Source organism: Cyanistes caeruleus, chromosome 1 (genome assembly GCF_971803275.1).
Source record: "Cyanistes caeruleus chromosome 1, bCyaCae1.hap1.1, whole genome shotgun sequence".
Classification (NCBI taxonomy): domain Eukaryota; kingdom Metazoa; phylum Chordata; class Aves; order Passeriformes; family Paridae; genus Cyanistes; species Cyanistes caeruleus.
The window spans coordinates 60,755,191-60,774,274 of record NC_141701.1 but is presented as its reverse complement, the minus strand read 5'-3'; the positions used below and the strand labels follow the sequence as shown (position 1 = coordinate 60,774,274).

General features: G+C 44.0%; 1 protein-coding gene across 1 annotated transcript in view; it reads right to left on the bottom strand.

Moving 5' to 3' along the window:
• The window catches only part of NR4A3 (nuclear receptor subfamily 4 group A member 3), a 29,239-nt gene extending 10,736 nt beyond the window's left edge, over positions 1 to 18,503 (bottom strand). Inside the window, exons 1-7 of the mRNA XM_086895120.1 lie at positions 18,045 to 18,503; positions 15,389 to 15,544; positions 11,910 to 12,796; positions 9,601 to 9,730; positions 8,484 to 8,656; positions 2,993 to 3,192; positions 1,649 to 1,827 (exon numbers count right to left, since the gene is read on the bottom strand). Of these exons, the coding sequence (XP_086751246.1) occupies positions 1,649 to 1,827; positions 2,993 to 3,192; positions 8,484 to 8,656; positions 9,601 to 9,730; positions 11,910 to 12,794 (1,567 nt within the window). The 5' untranslated portion in view covers positions 12,795 to 12,796; positions 15,389 to 15,544; positions 18,045 to 18,503. The remainder of the gene's footprint in view (positions 1 to 1,648; positions 1,828 to 2,992; positions 3,193 to 8,483; positions 8,657 to 9,600; positions 9,731 to 11,909; positions 12,797 to 15,388; positions 15,545 to 18,044) is intronic.
• Positions 18,504 to 19,084: the final 581 nt, after the last annotated feature.

Below are 19,084 nucleotides of genomic sequence, written 5' to 3'. Positions count from 1 at the left end.
AGTAAATAATCTAAATCATTCATGCTATATACATGAGCATATATGCCTGTATGTAAATATATAGAGCGAGGGACAGCACCTGTCCTTGATTTAGAGATCTCTAAATGCATATACATACATAAAAACATTATGTATGTATATAATTATGCTTACACATACACATATATGTAGGTGTTTATAGCACATATATGTAAGTATGCATGAACATATGCCAGTGGATGTATATATGCAGGAGAGAAAAAAAGTGAATTAGGAATGTTCTTTCTGACTTTAACATACCACTCATTTCAGGAATTTTTTATACAGAGTAAAGCAGCTCCAATTAGTTATTCCGGTCCTAAATGTTTTATCAAAGAAACCAGAATTTGGACCTTAAAGTACCCTTTCCAACTGCAGAAGAAATCAACAGAAATTAATAAAGAAACTGAAAATACCTAAGAAACAAAGAGCTACATACATACATTAACCCTTCACCAAAATGCAGGAAGGCAGAATACCGTGCAAACTCTGAAACCAAAATCTTGGTCCCACAAATGCCAGCAGGAATTGGCCAATTTTATATCTGTCATTGAGTGTTTTATCTCAGGGTTGCCCTGACATCATCTCATCCTGGGTAAAATGAAGACTACAGCTGGTATTGTTGAGGCCACTGCTTGCAAAGTAGTGGATGACTGAAAAGCAGAAGGAAATCAATATCTATCCCAGTGGAGCTTATATGCATCCCTGGGAAGATTCAGCTCAGGGCACACTGAAGCCCTGTCACACTGATGGCACAGTTGCACTGTTAAACTCCCAGTTTTTCTGGTATGAGTGTGAGGCTCTTTGTGGAGATGACTTCTGCTCCAAATTCTGCTGAGTGGTTGTCAGCCACCCTTTCTCCCAACCCCTTCTGCTGCCATCAGCCATGACTCTTCTATTGCAAGATGTCCAAGGTATGCAGTGGCTTTATTGTTTCGGGAATGCAGAAATTACACTTTAAAAGGTTATGTTCCTCTGTTTTGTACTTACTGGACAGATTTGGCAGATTCTGACATTAGTTTCCTGCTGTTCACCCCAGCAGGCAGAAAGGGTCATATGGTCACATGCACACCCAAAAGCTTTTGTACAACTGCGGAATGTGACTTTTTTCTCATTATTCTCTGATTTTCCTCTCTCAGAAAAGCAGTACATGGAATACCTAGGCTAGCCTGGCTATACCAAAAAGCCTGCCTGCCCTCATGGAGCACTCTTTCTGGTCTAGCTATCTTGCTGAGAGATGAGCTATGCTAGCTGCATGGCTTCTAGGTCTCAAGCTGCCTTGATATTACTATTCCTACACAGAAGACCTAGCTCTGGTAATTTCATTAATATTTTCTGGGACTTCAGCAAGTGTCTTGAATATTTTTGTAGGAACTACACCATTTGCTTGGAAGCAGTTTTCTTTTTAGAGACTCCAAGAAAACAATGAAGTTGCAAAGAAAGAGTTTACATTTATCAGAGGGGTGTCTGATAGCCTAATGTTAATCCACAATTTCAGGATGGGCATGTTAGTGCTTAAAAATCATAATTTCTTCACCCTGAATATAGCTAAATTAACTGAAACTTCTTGAATCTACAATAAAGCACAGCACTAGAGTATGAAGCTTTCTGTTAGCAAAGGAGCACTTACCTGTAATCATAGTTAGAGCTGATAGACTTGCTAAGGCTGGGATATCAAGGTTAAGGCTCTTTAAGTTTAAGGAAAAGTCTTTAATAGAGTCGAGCCACTCCCCAAATCCACGAAGGCACTGAAGTCTATGAAGCACGAGTCCATTGCAGAATACAAACTTATCCTCAGCAGTATCAGACCTCAAATAAAAACAATTGAAAAAATTACAAATGCGTCTTCTACTTTACAGAAAAATGCATAACCAGTATTGAAGCGTCTGTCATTTAAAATCCAAGGCATATTATCCTGAGACATATGTGGGCATTCACGTTTGACAATATGTTTCTCCCTTGGGGCCAAAGTACAACAAACAAGCTTCTGTGATTGCTTACTTGGTAGAGTTATAAGCCTGAGGTTAGCTGTAGCATGTGGTGTAGACTGTCTAATTAGTTAAGATTTTGGTCCTGCCCAAAGGCATAAACAGAGAAGACATTTTGCATTAAATACTGTATGTTTGAACCAAAGGAATACTAAGTGAGTGTATTTTGACGTACAAAACTAATAAAAAGATAGGTTCTGCAACTCTCAGCATATACTTAGTATCATCTGCTTTTATCAGATTGTAAAAATTGGCAAGCAAAAAACAATGGAGAACATGTGCAGTAATGCAGGACAATACACATAACTGCATAAACTCTTTTATATGAAAACCTGTCAGCAAGAGGGAAATTACAGCCAAACTCTCCTCTTTTTCCCTCTCCATTACCAATAATTTTGTTAAAAAACACATGCAAAGGTTGTTTTCAAACAAAATAAACAATGGCATAGCTGAAATCACCAGTCTGCAATTTTGCCAGTTCCTGAAAGTGGATTTGGTAAAGTGCCTTAACTAGTTCTAGACTGACAAACAGCTTCTCACTCTATTAAATGACTTGGCACTAAAAAGAAAACCAATCTGAACAAGATTTTAAATATTTTAAAAGGGAGATGACAAAGGGAAAACAAAAAAACTTTAATACTTGAGGTGTGTTTCTAAATTTCATACTTAAGAGTATGAAGAAGGCTTGGTCAAATAGTACCTGAGGATCAATTTTGATTATTATGTAGGAAAAAGATGGGGCAGATCAAGTAAAAGAAGCACATAAGTGACACCTATGATCTCTTTTTAAATTACCGTCTTGATTTTTCCTGCAGTATAAAACAAATTAAACATTATAACCTTTGTATGCAGACATTGCTGATTTTTTGTGCTTTTTTTTTGGTACAAATGACAATGTTCAAAGATAGCGCCATATTTACTCCTTAAAAATATTCAGATAGATGATTTTTCACATCATCTTAAGAGGAAATTAAATAAATAGTTACCTGATGGAGAGTCTTAGTACAAACAGCTCCAAAAAAGCTGATTCTATGAGTAATGTCTGATCTTCTTTTGGGAGGTCAGTAAATCCTGGGATTTTTTCTGCCCAGCCTCTAGTTATGTCAATGGAGGCAGTCAGAAGATTATAGAACTGTTGTACATGTTCTGCATCTGTGCCTGCAGCAGCCTGATCAGTGGAACAGTACTAAAATGAAAGCCACAGAAAGCAAGGTTATATGCATTTAAGGGCATTCTGTGAAACATACAGCATTACTTGCCCAACAACATTTCCTTCTGTGGCAAAGCTAGTATTATTTACAAAGACATAAAAAAATAGGTCTACATCTACCTACTTATTTGGTTACCTATGGGCATTTTGTTATTCAGATAGATATTACAAAAATATTTCCATATGTATAGAAGTAATTTCAAATTTATAACTAAAATACAATATCACATTTTACAAGTATCTATATGCTATTAGTAAACAGAAATAGAAACCTGGTGGGTAGGATAATTTGCATCACACTAGAAGAAGAACATTATTTAGCTTACTACAATGAAACACTTTTCCCATTGATGAATTTGTCTGAGTATGTCATAAATGCAGATTTCTTCCAAAAACCTCACAAAGTGCATTTTATCTGACAGTGATAGAGACACATAAGATAAATCACATTTTATCTGACACATGCAGCATTGCTTCATTTGAATACAGAATTGGTTCAAAGTAAACCAGCTGCCCCATATCACCTCTTATCCTTCAAATTGAAGCATTTGAGGTTCAGCAGAACCTATTATCCTGCTTATGTGGTCATAACTCTTCCAGGCAGCCATTTGACAGTCTCAGCTTGCTCAGCTTCCCTGTGACCCTCTGACAGCTCCCTCCCCACTATCTCCTACTTCATCACCAGTGGATCCCTGTCACTCCTTTGACACTGCTCTCTCTCTCTCTTGGCAGAAAATACAACAGGAGCTTTTGTGGCTTAGTTCAATTCTGTGCTTGGAAAGTGCTGCTGGCTTTCTGAGCAGGTACTGAATAATGTGGCATTTATTGTAGTAACATCCTCATCATCAGACAGGGATGGGTTATTTCTGGGAGAGACTTCATACCCACGAAATCTCTTATGAGTTCAGCCAAAGAAAGGCTGAAGTAGTCTCCCTGGCTAAAAGAAGCATGCATACCTTTTGGAAACAATTTCCCACATGCATTTAGGCTTGAATCCATCTGCCCAAAGGCCACTCTAGCAACTCTCCAAGCCAGAGTGGAAGCAGAAAAAAACTCTTTCCCCATCACTAACAGTGATCTGGCAGCCTGGGAGGACCATATTACAAACGTGGGCTGCAGATATTACCCAAGTTGCTAACTGCAACCCAAAAGTCACCTCTGTGCAGGACAGAGAGATGGGGCAGCAAGCAGAACTTCTCAGGTAGCTGTCCTGCGCTCCGCCTCTCATAGCTGGAGCTGGTTGCTGTTGGCAGGTAAGGGATGAAGGACAAAATGTCAGAGTTGCTGACTGATGGGAGAACCACAGCAATCCTAGAAACCTCTGTCTGTATCTGCGTCCTGGTACTAGCTCTTAGTGACTCTGTTCTGCTTACCCAACACTAACTGCATGAGTTTATCACAGTAAGTTCCAGCTCACATCCCTATTCAGCTGGTGACACATGTGCAATCCTTCTTATAAAGTTCATATGGAGAAAAATTTTGCCTCAGCTGCTCCGAAGGATCCTGTGACACTGAGGCAGGTAGAGGTCACAATACAAAGAAGGTGGGAAGCAGCAGTAAAGAAATCTGTATGCTGCATCATCTTTGTGTTCAGACCCCCACTTGAATGGAGCAGTTGAGGATGCTCAAGCATCAGGAACCAACTACTCCTGGCACCGGACTGCAGCAAGATGCATACAAGTAATTGATGGGTAGAAAAAGACAATTTGCTTTTTCAGAGACCATGCATGTTCTGGACCCTCCCTAAGTGAAGCTGCAGAGTAAGCCACAAGTGTGCATTCTGGCTCTGGGAGATATGCTTTGCTACACAGGGGCTGACCTATGACTCTTTCTTACTGCACGGGGAAACTAAACAGGCTGATGGAAACTCCTGCCTCATGACAGGTATTGCTCAGCCAAGACATGTTCTTGATCCTTTGAGCAGTAAAGAAGGAAAAGAAAAAATATACTACCCATTCTGAATGAGTTCATTCTAAATATAACTCATCACAACAGCATAATTATGCAAGGTGTTAATTTGTTCCCAATATTTATAAAACATTCCTTTGGCAAAAGTAAGGTAGAGTTTAAACATTTTCTAATGAAGCTGAATGCTGCATTATGTCGTGTAACTGTGAATGCTACAGTGTGGTATACCCCATGCTGGGCACTGAATCAAATTAAATGCATCAAAAAAAAATATAACCTGTATTTTTTAACATAGTCTATCTAACGAGAGCAATTTTAGAAGAAAGGTAAAAGATTATATGGAATTGTATAATTTTCAGCTGCTCGCTATAAAGTATTAGAACTTAAAAAGAGTTGTCAAAATAAAATATTATTTACTTGTAACAGACTTAGGAGGATACAAGTAACAATAAACAATATGTATGTTTCTGTTTCATGAACCACAATTACGGGTTTTTTCCACGATTTTTTCATGGAGAAGAAGTGATATTTGACCTAATTTGTGAGCAAGACAGCTGGCAATCCTGCCCTCGGTCAGGAGGCCACAGGACGGAAGGGCTTCCTCTGATCTGCACTTCTAAACCTGCCCTATGTAAACTGGAGCCAAATGGGGAGAAAGACAAACAACAAAGCTCTGCCCCCCTCTCTTCCTTGGAGCTCCTTTGGGAATTAAATTAAATATGACTGTTACTTAAAGAGGGGGTTGCTTGTGCAAGCAACATTAACTTGTATGTTATATCTGAAGACATTTGGAAAGCCTGAGGTTGGGGAGCCTGATAGCACAACTTAGCTCTGCCCTTTGCCTGCTTTCATCAGTTGCTCATTGACAGCTATAGCTGCAAAAGCCTAACAATAACTTCTCTGCACAGACGAAAGCCTACAGTCATTTTTCCAAAAGCCACGATATGTGCTTAATTTTGTGGCCCAGGAAGGGGGGTGGGGGGATGATTGCCTAAATGCTGCACTCCCCCTCTGAAAAGACAACATTTCTATTCATGTTGGTGCCTAGTCTGCATGAATAAGAATGGCAAGATATTGGGTCTGTTTCTCATCTCACTTCCTTAAAAGTATAAACTCGGACTTGTACCAGTAAACAGGTGTGAGACCAGACTACGGCCCTTGGCAATTGCCTTTTGAAACCAAGTACCTAAATATACCACTGCTGTGGACTGGTAAGTTAAAACCAGCGCTGAGATGAAAAGCAGCCATGTTCTGAACAGAACTGTTTCCAATGTTTTGGTGTAAAGTTTGTAGCTTATGTAATTTATTTTTTGCTTTGTTTTTTTTCCTGGGTTGTTCTGTGTGTGTGTGTCTGCAGGGCTTTCTGGAGGGAAGGGATACACACCTTTCTCCGAAACTCCTATCAGTATTTTTAAGACGGTCAAGATATTACAGCTTGTAAACATTAAGACCATGCTAAACTTTAAGGTCGTATCTGCAGAAGTGTCAGGGATAACTCCAAAGCCAGGTTTCCAGATCTGCCCATTTGTGGTGCACAGCAAGGTCACAGCCTAGCTGAACATGCCGTAAGTTAGTCTTTACAGGTACACGATTATTCTTCATAGGAATATTTCAGTATTGCAGTGTGTTTATGGCATGTTTCAATAAATTCATTAAATTCAGTTAATCTTGCTCTTTACACAGCATTTGTTTCTGACCTCTTCTAACTTTTCAAAATAAGTATAACGGTCTATGAAAAACATAAGAATCTACTAATTTATTGTAGAATATTTTTATCATTTCAGTACCGCTAGGCATAACAGATTATTATATATTTTAGTGTAAAGAAAAACTTAGATATTAATATGTTCTAACAGATAATCATACTTAATCTTTTAGCTACCAAGAGTAAATTAATTTACTGTCAATCATATGCTCCCTGTAATGTCCAACAGAATTGCTCAACAACTAAATCTGTGGGTTGTTTTCATTAAAAGAGAAATAATTACTGTAGGACAAAGAAAAAAAATCACATAAAAGTACATAATTTTTGTTCAGTTTTCTGTAAATGCAAAAGAACTTTATATCAATAAATAAATACAAACTATGGCCTCTGGACTCCTGTAATTCTGTGGAACCCAGAAGATTTCTGTCAAAGAGCACGGCTCGTCACACACCTTGGTATTTACAGAATGATCCCTGAGACATTCTGGGTAAGTTAAGGTACATGCAGATACTGCTAATGCATTCTCCCCATAATAGGTTGTCATACACTGAACAGCTAGATTCTTGATAATAACTTGAAAAATTATATGATTTAATACTTACAGATTAGTTTGAAGAAAATATGTTACAGCATGCTTTAAATTGCTAAATTATATATATAAGTATAGTTTAAAATAGCATAACTTAATTTTTATGTAATTGCAGTAAATATGCTTTAGGATTAAATATTACTTAGCAACAAGTGATAAATGGCCAATGGAGTTATTGTCTGAGTACAGTTTCTATTTTCTACAATCTCAAATTTAATCATATTTCTTTAAGGGGGAAGAATTTTATCTTGTTTTTCCATAGCTGTATTATTTTCTTATCCTGTATCAACTTGCCTAAGAATTGTATTTAACAAGCCATTTCAATGGTATATTTTGATAACTACAGAACATTTTTTTTCAGCTTTTAGAATATTCCATGAATATTTATATTGTGACTATGATACATTAAAGAACAAGGTTACAAAAATAAATTACATTTAGTAAAGCTTTGCTTATTTTTCAGATTTTTAATTTTTAAAGGCTTGTTTTAAAAATGTGAGTTTTACTGAAGGAATATTTATGTAGGGGTATCCAAAGCCAACCCTGTTCCCATTAAAATAATGGCAAAATTCCTATTGATTTCAACAGGAATTGTCCTATTCATCCACTGTCACACTCTGCAACCCTTCTATCTGAATATTAGGGAAATGCTGTTAAATTTTAGCCTTCGGGAAATAGAAGTTAAGATATTAGACATTCAAGTACTTGCTCCTGGTTAATCAATGACATCATAATTGATTGTGTTTTGTCACAGCCTTTTTGCAAGAAGAGTGCTCTATTTATCTATGCATTTTTGCTTTCACTCAGCCACTGAATGTACTGCAGATTATTAGATTATTTTGTGATTGAGATCCTCACAATGAATAGTTACAAACACTAATATCTACTGCACTCTCCTCTCATTGTCCACCTATCACGAAAAGACAACAGCGGGCTGGACAGATTTCTACACTCATCCAAATTTCACACTTAATTTCATTTTGGCAAACCAACTGGTCAGGAGAAATGCAGCTTGCAAATCATTTCTGTGCGGAAAGCAAATAGGGAAAGAAAAGTGAGACATACTCTTGAATAGTCCAGCTCCCTGGGCGTGGAGTCGGTTAAAGCTCGAACGAGGGCATTCATCATGCTGATGGGAGGAGAGGGCGGGGAGGGCTGAGAGGGTTCTTGCTGTAAGGGGCTCTTTGGTTTGGAAGGCAGCCGACCTCTTCTCCCTTTCAGGCTGTCGGTACGGACAACTAGGTGAAAAAAATCCCAAGGGAATCAGTTGTGAAGGTACTAGCAAATAATGTTCATCAGAATGAACACCCTGCTTTCCTTACAGGGGCCAGACCAGCAAAAACAAGAGCATTTTCCAGTTTCAGCACACGCTCTTTCATTGCAAAGGAGCACAAATGGCACCAGAACTGTGTCAGACCTATGATCATAAGCAGCAATGTAGCTGCTTAGTGAGAGCCCAGCTGTGTTCCTTGTGTCCATGCTTTGTTTGCAGCACGTCAGTGTGCCCGTGTACGTGTGCCCGTGACACTCCAGTGCTGAAAAAAAGCTGAATGTGAAACATAGATTTTAGTGTTTCTACCACCAGTGTCCCTGTTAAATGGCAGAGGCATTCATTCAAAGTAATTTTAGCTTTCTTGAAGCATTTGAAAAAATACGGTCACACAATATAGGTTATATTATCCATGTCAGTATTTGCAGTGGGGCTGCTCGCACAATATTACTCACATGCTTAAATATTTGCAGAATTTGGACTAATGAGTTGATCCTGTTTCCATTTAAATTAATTGCAAATTTACAATCGGCTTATGGGAATGAAAGGAGATCCTATGTTAAAATGCACACGATCCAGTGCAGCCCCCAGTGAGCTAACAAGGGGAAGCCAACAGCATTATTGAGCAATGTTCAAAGTTAATAAAGGAGACATTTTGGCCACTGTCAAATTATCCTCTTGTGACCTTGCTGCTCTTGAACTCTGGGGTCTATAGTCTAAATATGATAATTGGGGTGAAAAGCACAAAATCAATACATTATTACATATATGCACATATTTTGGGGTAAATTATGAATCTCATCACTGACAAATTTATTGTAGAGACATCCATGTTCACACACACACAGAGACACAGATTCATTAAACATAATATTTTAGTTTTCTGGGGTCATAAATAGCCACAGTCCTTACCTTCTTTAACCATGCCGACACTGAGACACTTCTGGAACCGGCAGTATTGGCATCTGTTACGACGTCTCTTGTCCACTGGGCAGTTTTTATTTGCCAGACAAACATATTTTGCATTTTTCTGAACTGTTCTCTGCGAAAATGCAACACAAAAATAGTAAACTGATTGTTTCTTGAGCAACTTAGAACCTGACAAAATGCGTTTTAATTACAACATGAAAAGTGACAGTGCAATTCATATAATTAGATAAAATTAATTTCCTAACACACTAGCCTGCAGGAAAAACAATTTTATTAGTGCTAGCTGCTGACAATGAAAATCATCTAGGATTGTTCTGAAGCAAGTCTCTGGAGACAGGCAACTTTGAATGATAAAATCATATCTGAAATTACCAGGTCATCACATCTACCTTTGGGGATTAGATTATCTCCGCTTTTAATATCCCTTTGGGAACAATTTTCTACTTGGTTCATTCCCTTGATTATTGCTGACCTTATTAAAATAAAATCAAAATTATCTGCAATGTATTTCTCTTGCTATCACTATTGTTAGTCAGATACCACAATAACTGGTTTGGTTAGCCATTAAAATCATCAGAGAGAAAAATAAAAATACCAGAAACCCCTACAAAATATGTTTTGCTAAATACTCTCTGAAAGTTAACCTGACCTGAGGAAAAAAGACAGAATGATGACATAGTTATGTAAATTTAAATAACTCTAAAGTCATGTTGAAAAAAATAAAATCAAAATTTGTAAAAACTTTGAAAGAAAAGCTTTGAAAGGTAAGCTTTGAAAGAATGTAAGAAATATTAATGCAAAAAGCTACCATGCTGCCATGCTTAAAATGAAAGATACATCAATAAATAATATCCAAGAAAGTATTACTAGAAAAAACACCAGGAACAAATTTATCAACTCAACATTCAATATTAAATCTTTCACTGCAATTAAATTAATGGATAAATTTTATTCCGTAATTTGTGTTTGTTATAAAATAACAGCCTCAATGTACTAAATGTAAGAGATAAAGCAAATATTGTTCATTGTGATTTGGAGCTGAAAACAGTTTAATTTTGCAGAATGAGTTACAACTCAAGGACATGCTATTGATTTCCACAGGGGCAGGTTTGGGATAATAAGAGTTGCTTTTTCCATGTTATTTGTGTCCCTTTTCTAGTTATATCTAAATAACAAATTAGTTTTATAGGATATATGTATGTTGTCATATGGTCAAAGGATTATTATTATTAATAGCTCCACCTACAATAAAATAATGTTGTAAGCCCTCCCCCCAAATATTTAGGGACTGTTTTTGTTCCCATTGTATCCTTTACCAGAACAGAGGCATAACTGCTATCTTAGAAAGAAGAAATACACAAAATCAACCCCAAACATTTCAAATCTTAAACTTGCTGCCCAAAACCATCCTACCAAAAGTCAATTGCAAGGTTTTCCCTTAAACAAGCTATTTCTGAAATTAATACTGGAATCTCAACTCAGTTTGCTGAAAGGAAAATACAAAGCACCCAAACCTAAGATAAAAAAAGAGTATATTCAGCTCTTGAAAATATAAGCACAGAGCTTCCACTGAGAAACTGCTGTGTGCAATTTATTTGTGTTGCTATTCAGCTGCAAAGCTGCCCTCATTGCAGAGCAGGCACCAGGACCCTGTGCAGTGCTTAGTCACTGCTCTGCAGGCAGCTTTCCCCTGGTAAGGACTCCCCGGGCTCCTGAGTTGAAGGGTAATGACAAGGCAGCAACCAAAAGCAACAAGAAGTACTTGGGTTTGTCCCATGAGTGAAACCAGTTTCTTCCTGGTGCTGACCACCCTGAATTCCTGCTCACACCGACCGCCCCTGGACAACAAACGGCACCGCTGCCACCACCTAAAATACTAAGTGGACTTTACGATTTCAGGGATTTTTTTCACAGTATAATTGGAATTGGTGACTGAGTAAAACCCAGGCTGAATGTACTCCAATGAGTTTCCCTACAGAATAAATGCAGTCCATAGCTTAAACTGAGGAGAGCTATGTCCCATTGAGGAATGCTGGCAGACCGCAGATATGGTTCCCCCAGGTCACTGCCATAGCCTCTTCCCAGCAGAGACTGCCTGATCCTCTCATCCTACAGAAGGCTCTCCTTGACCTTCTTCAAAAACTTTGGGTCTCCCTCTCACCCTGCCGGGGGGACCCTGAGTTTTAACACACGATGTCCCTGAAGGCCGAGGTCAGGACCAGGGACATGTGGGGACAGAGGGCAGGGAGGTGGGAGCAAGCAGGGAGGGAAGGGAAGCGCGGAGCTCTCACCTTGAAAAAGCCCTTGCAGCCCTCACATGTCCGCACCCCGTAGTGCTGGCAGGCGGCATTATCTCCACAGACAGCGCAGGTGCCTTCCCCAGACGAAGAGCTCCTGCTGGGCGGAGACGGGAGGCCACTGCTGCCGCTCCCGCTGCTCTCCCCCATCAGGCCGGAGGTGGCTGCGTTGAGGCCGAGTGGTGAGAAGGCTAAGGTGGCTGGTCTTTTGGCCAGGTGAAGCCCGTAGGAATGGCCCTCCATGGGAGCCTGGCTGGCGGCGGGCCTGTCGGAGCCCAGGGGCAGGCTCAGGGAGGCAGGGTCGTAGCACATGTGGGCGGCCGCGGACGGCGTGTGCGGAGGCGAGTGCTTGAAGTGGAAGAGAGGGAAGCGCGGAGGCACGGTCTTCATGGGGGTGGCGTCCATCAGGTGGCCGGGAGGCAGGCAGGTCTGCGTGGGCTGCAGCGGGGGCTCGTCCCACAGGCCCTGGTGAGCAGGGAAGCCGGGTGTGGTGGGCGTGGAGGGTGGAGATTGCTTGAAGTACATGGAAGTGCTGGGCATGCCCTCATCTGTGGATGGGGGCAGTGAGGGCTGGTATGGGGACAGCCGGGTGTCTTCCATCTTTATGAGGGGCCTCTGGCCAGAGGAGGCAGTTTGCATTTGGTAGAGGCAGGAAGGCTTGAGCTCATAGCTGCCAGAGTAACCCTCCATGAAGGTGCTGAAGCTGGGAAGGGACGTGGTGGCAGTGGCAGTGATTTCAGTACTGCTCAGGTCCATGGTCAGCTTGGCATAGTCAGGGTTCATGATGTCTGAGCTGTACTCCGAGCCATAGGCGTAGGTCTGGGATGCATAATTCGAACCGGGCGGTGAAGGACTATACTGCGCTTGCACACAGGGCATATCTGCGAGGGCAAAGGGGCACGTTAACAACAGGCCCAGTGCACCAGGCCGTGGCCAGGGGCCTCCCAAACTTATTTCCTAGAAGCTTTCCCAGAGCTCAGATAGGCACCCAGCTCCCATCCAGACATTTAAATTAGCCTCGAGCCTTTTCCTTTCAACAAGAAATATTCGTCAGGGACCGACTAAGCGTTCGGTGCCATGGAGCCTCCTCTCATCTAGTTAAGGGAGAAACTCACATTTATACCAGTGTCAGTGAGAGAAGAATCCATCTCAAGCTGCCCTACATCTGCTGCTTAATATACATAGGTGTCAATGAGAATTAGATAAGCAGAATGAGAACAGTTTATGACTCTAAATCTATCTCTATATGCATGCAATCATGCTGTAAAATTTTCATGAAGGGTAAAGAGATTATCAAATGCATAATAATAAAAATTGTAGTTATTTTAAAAAAAACCAGCATCTGCCGTGCATGTCAGAGGAATTACTCAAATCACAAGGTTTCCTACTCAGGACTTGCAAACATCAATTTTGCTTAATCAGCTCTGGACCTTTGAAGAATACTTTTGGTCAGCTAATAATTTAAGGTTGCTAATAATTTAAAGTTGCTGTTTCATTGTTAGTTTTAAGGCTTATCTCTGGCAGAATGTTCTCCTTTAAAAAGTGGAAGGTACAACAACTCCTTCAATTAGCAAAAATGTAGGATAAAAGGTATGTGGTATTTCTGTTTTCATGGGAAAGCGAAGTTGAGGCCAGTAACACAGTTGGTTTTATTCATTAGTCATAAAACTTAATGCGGTTCACTGATAGCTGGGATGGTTGAAGCAACACAGTGCTTGGCTAAGAAGATCTGATTGTTATTTTCTTTTACATTTCCTACTAGTCTGCCATGTAATTTGCTGGTCACAAGAAATAAGAGACCCAATTCTGCAATTCACTGAGGTTTGCCTGACTAAACACTGTGAGGTTCTAGACCAATATTTGCAACTCAAACTAAAAGTGTGTGGTGTATTTTGGTTCTACAGCAGAAGAATAAAATGCATCAATTAGTAAAAATTTTATCATAAAGAGAAAAGTAAATAAGGATTAAATGTATACCTAAATTAAGTGTAGTTCATCTCTTCTTAATCATGGTAATTTATATTCCAGAAGCACTTGAGAAATAATTTATGTTAAAAAAAACCCAACAAACATGCCTTGACAATAACGAGGTTTTCCTCAACATTTTAAGAACTCTTTTCACTTACAATTTAAAAATATTCACTCCTGGCATGCAGGAATCCAAATAATTTGTTTTAAATCAACTTTTAATTCTGTCCTGCCTGCTTTGCAGATAAACATACTTAAACTAAGCACCAAATTTGAATTATCACTCTGTCACAAACCATTCACATCTTTCTTCTTCTCGAGAAAACACTAAAATCTGAGAAAAATATTAGTGCTGTTTCCTGAAATTAAGAACTTCCTTGCCTTAAACCCAAAAGCTTGAAGCAGAAGGCAGGACAGCCCTCCCCCAAGCCTTGCCTCCCAATGTTATTTATGTATTATTCTACTGTTCTCTTTTTTTCCCCTGTCAATTTCTGTCCATGCCATTCCACGCACACACATTTCCTGGCAAATCGTATCACTATCATTTGTTAGTTTAAGGGCTGGCTCTTAAAACACAGTGATCAATGCTTAATCAAATAAAAAAGGAAAGAAATTCTTTCCACACACCTCCACTGAGAACTGACGGAGGAACACAACAGAGTGAGTTCACAGCTAATGTCACAAGTGGACGTGTTGATACACAGCTCTGTGAAGGAAAAAGGCTTTTTTGCTAGCTCAGAAAATGAGCAGGAGTTCAAGGGAACAGATCATTATGCCCCTTTTCTGCATTTTTCTGAGCATAACAGAGTTATGCCACTGAATTCTGTGCGAAGCGGAGTAGAAAAACAGAAGTCTAAAATAACTCTGACCGGAGGACTGAAAAAATATCCCTAACCTAAAGGTCTGGTCTCTCCTGGCTCTGTGGGACTCCTCCTCCCTCGCCTTTTGCCAACGCACTTGTCTAAGTCTAACCCCTACTTTTCCACTTAGGGCACCGGTATTAATTCCCCTGGCAAAGTAAATAACTTGGGGATTTTTTTCTTTATCCAATAATATTAAAACAAGGGAAGAAAAAGCCCCACAGGAGGTGCATTGAAGAGCAAGCTGTCATCAAAACCCAAATGAATGGGTAAAAGCATCCAGGGCAGGGACATTAGGAGCAATTACCATGGTGTTCTGCTTTCTTTGCGAGAACTTGAGGTAAAAGATGCCCAGTTTAACACCAGGCAAGCTGGGCTCCTCACAGGGACACTAGCACCCCCAACCAGCTTCCCCTTAAATCTGGCACGTCTTTGGCGAGGGGCTCGCAGCCCCGTGTGCCTAGGCACGGCACCGCCAAAAGCGCTGCGAAAGGCATGCGCTTCTCTGATCCTTTTGGGATTTAAACTCCCCGGGACGTCGGACGCCGATGATGCCGAAGGGATTTGGGAAGAGTAGGGGCCCCGCCAGGAGCTCCCGCACCCCTCTACTCCTCCTCCTGCCCTTCTCCAGGGGCGGCAGCTTACCTGGTGGGTATCTTGCGCGCTGAATGGTGGGGCTGGAGGTGCGGACGGAGGCGGCGGCGGGCTGCGGCGGCGGCGGGGTGGGTGCCGGCTGGGACCTCTCTGCGGAGGCGGGCCCGGGGCCTGGCCTGGGCGGGGGGCGCTCTTCCGACCCGGGCTCTGTCCGCCGGCGGCGGGAGACAAGGCACAGTCAGGGGCGGCGGTGCCCGGAGGGCAGAGGGGAGCCCCCCGCCTCCCCCCGGCGCGGCGCTCATGGGGAAGCGGGGGGACCGTCCCCCGCGCTCGCACGGCAATTCCCCGCCTCGCCCCGCGGGTGGGAAGGGAGAGCCGGCCGGGGAGCGCATTCCTGCCGGCTCCCGCTCCCTCCTCACACAAAAGGCAAGAGAGCACCGGCTGAGACAACGGAGCCGCCGGTTTGGTTTCCGAAAGAGGAGCTTGGGGAAGGCAAGAGGAGAACCCCGAGCGGGGTGACTACAACAAGCGGGACAGCATCCCCGAGCGTCCACTTCCCCGTGAGAACTTTCTCTTTTTGTGATGCAGAGACCGGGGAAAAGCAGGCTGGGAGTTTCTACGCAAGGTACCGGCCAGACTTGAGTGGTGTCCTGCCGGCCCGGCTAGCCCTTTGCGGTGTCTCCGGGCCCATCATTGCCGGCGCGGGGGAGGGAGCGCAGCCTCCCCCGGACCCTCTGGGCGCTGCCAGCCGGGCTCTGCGGCAGCGCGGGGGATGCGCGGCCGCGCCGGCCCCTGCCCACGGAAGCCGCTCCCCGGCGACTCTTTCTCCCTCTCCTTGTCTTTCTTTTGCCTGACCCGCGCCCCTCGCCTTTGAAGCCCCGCCAGCTCCCGGGGTGTTAAGTGCCTGTCAGCTCATTCCTTTCTCTCCCGAGGTTTTCTTTCCTCACGAGCTCCTGCGAAGCGGTTTCCCGCTCGGTGCGGAGCGCCCTAGGGCTCCTTTCTGCGCCCCCCCCCCTCCCCCGAGCCGCTGGTTACCTAGAGACACTCGCTGCGCTTTTAACCACGCAGCACCCCTCCGGGCTGCCGCCGCCCGAGCCAGGAGCGCAGGGCCGTAAGGGCTGTAAATTAGGAGGAAATAACTACCCTTGTCAGAGCTCTTTTCTTCCTCCGTGCACTTTACATTCAGCCCCGAGTGACACCCCTCCCCACCCTGTAATACGAGGAGGAAACCGTGAAATACTCCATTGTGATTGTGACTTCTTCAGGCGAGTTTCGAAACCTTCATTTACCCGGGAGGGACTGCGGAGGGGGAAGCTCCATTCAACTAAAAAGTTTCGTGCTGGATTTCCACCGCCGGTTAGCTGGCGATTTTTTTTGGGGGGGAGGGTGTGGGACGGATCGCCCCGAGCCGCACGGTCACTCCAGCAAATATCCACGAGATCGCGTGAGATTCACCTCCGAAGAAACCGTCTGGTCTGGTTTAGTCCATTGTTTTTAACCGGGGCTTGACTCCAGCATACAACGGTCTCCACGGAGGAGAGAAAAATAGGGCGAAGAATGTAATCGAGTGAAGCGGCTTGGATAAAAGTTAGCGATTCATTCCCAAACTTTTTTTTTCCTGGAGAAAAAAAAAATCCTATCCCAGCACACCAATCCCCCTACATAAAACAGTGTCTTACGCCCTTTCCCTGAGAAATATCCTCGCACGGATTCCACATTATCCAAAAATTGCAAGTTAAGTAACAGCGTTCTCAACTAGCCGCGCTAAGGTGAGCGGCATCTCCGCCCGGGACAGGCTATCGCGACAGTGCTGTCCCGATAATTGTCCCTCTACATAATATCACAACCCAACGCCCGCGCTTTCTCGCCTCTTTCCAAGACTGAAACTTCTTTCGCAGCTATTAAAGCGAGAAGGCAAAGGCGAGAGGCGCCGCGGGGGCAGGGAGCGGGGCAGCGGCGGCGCAGCCCAGCCTCCCCGCACGGTGCCGCCCGTGCCGGGGCACCGCGGCCCCTCGTTACCACTTCTGACCTCCGAAGGGAAAAGTGCACATTTCCGAGGAGCAGATGCCGGGCAGACGTGCCGTGCAAACATCCCGTCTCATTTCAATACAATATGTCACATTCCAGCAATTACCTCTTGGGCGAGCTCTTTGGGCTGCCGAGTGGGGGCTGCTGTCTCCCAAAGTGAGATGAGCTCAACCTGCCCCGCCGTCCCTATTAGACAGCTGAACTTGTGCAAACAGAACCACCTATTTCCCAAGCGCGGCTAAAGGAAGGAGACAAATTGCTGCCATTCATCACCGGCGCTGTAAACTCCCCGCCGCCGCCGGCAGCATCATTTCCATGACAACAACTAGCAGAAATACCTTAGTACCACCGGCTTCGGCTCCCGCTCCTCTCAACCACAGCCCTCCCGTTTGCGAGGGGCAGCAGTGCCCCGCGTACGGCAGGAGTTGCCGAGACGGCAGGCTGGGAGGCTCGGAAGACGAGCGGCAATTGAGCATCCGTGGGGAGGATGGGGGAGGAGGGGGGGGAAGGTGAGGGAAAAGTTTCAGCGAGAGCCCGGCACGGCAGCGCATCGGCTGAGCCGCATCGCTCGCCGCCGGCATCTCCCCAGCATCTCTACCCGGCGGCGTAACTTTCACGGAGTGGGGACATGCCGCGCCGTCCCTCTCCCTCAGCCGCTCCCGTTCACTCGCATACGTACTCGGTTGCTGTGGAGGTTCCGTCTTTACATCTAGTTTGTAGGTGCCCGCTTCCTTAAAGGCGTGTGTAGGCGCTGTCCAGCGGCAGGACCCGAGACACAAAATCCCTCAGACTCCGGGTAGCTGCAGGTCCAGAGGGTGCGTTATCCCGAGGCATGGAAAAGGATTGAAAAAGCCTGAGGAGCCAGGAGCCCGTCCCCGGGCGAAGGGAGGGAGTGAGCAGGCGGGCGGGCGAGGGATGCCGAGCGGCCGTGCCGCCGCGATGTGTCTTTGTGTGTGTGCGGCGGGAGCCGGGCCGGGACCTGTGCCCGCGTCCCGGTGCGAGTGCCCCGGGGTGCGCGTGTGCCTGCGCCGGAGAGAGGGGACGGAGGCGCCTCTCTGCGCTGCTCTCCCGCTCCCTCTCTCTGAACGTCATTTATGTGAGAGGAGCCCTAGCGGCCTCTCCATAGAGCGGCTGGAATGCGAAACGTCAATAGTGACGCCATGGGAGCCTGACGCTACTGACCCCCCCCCCCGCCCCAGTGTGTGCGCCGCGCTCCCGCCGCACCGCGCCGCGCCGAGCCGTGCACAGCCGCGCACAGCCGAGCGCTGCGGAGCTCCGGCAGAGCCGTGCTGAGCCACCGGCAGCGGGACGGCACGGCCGGCCGGCCGCCTCGGGGCCGCCTGCCCGCCGCAGCCTGCCGAGTCGTTCCCAAGCATGATAATAATAATAATAATAATAATAGTAATTATTATTATTATTGAGATAGTGATAGTAACAAAATTAGTGTATCTTTACTGAAGTGGCTCAAATGAAAAGAGCTCTGCTTGGTTACTTAGTGGAACTTTCAGGATGAACTAATAAAGGATTCTTTCACTTTATTTTTCTTTTTTTTCAAAATGCTTTTTCTTTTTGCCTTTTAAAAATTTTCCCTATTATTTTCTTTTCTTTCACATCTTTTTTTTTTTTTTCTTTTTTTCTCATTTTTCTTTTTTTCACTCTCTTTTTCTTTTCTTTCGAAACTTTCCAGTGCGCAGGAGCAAGGAGCAGGTTGCGGAAGGT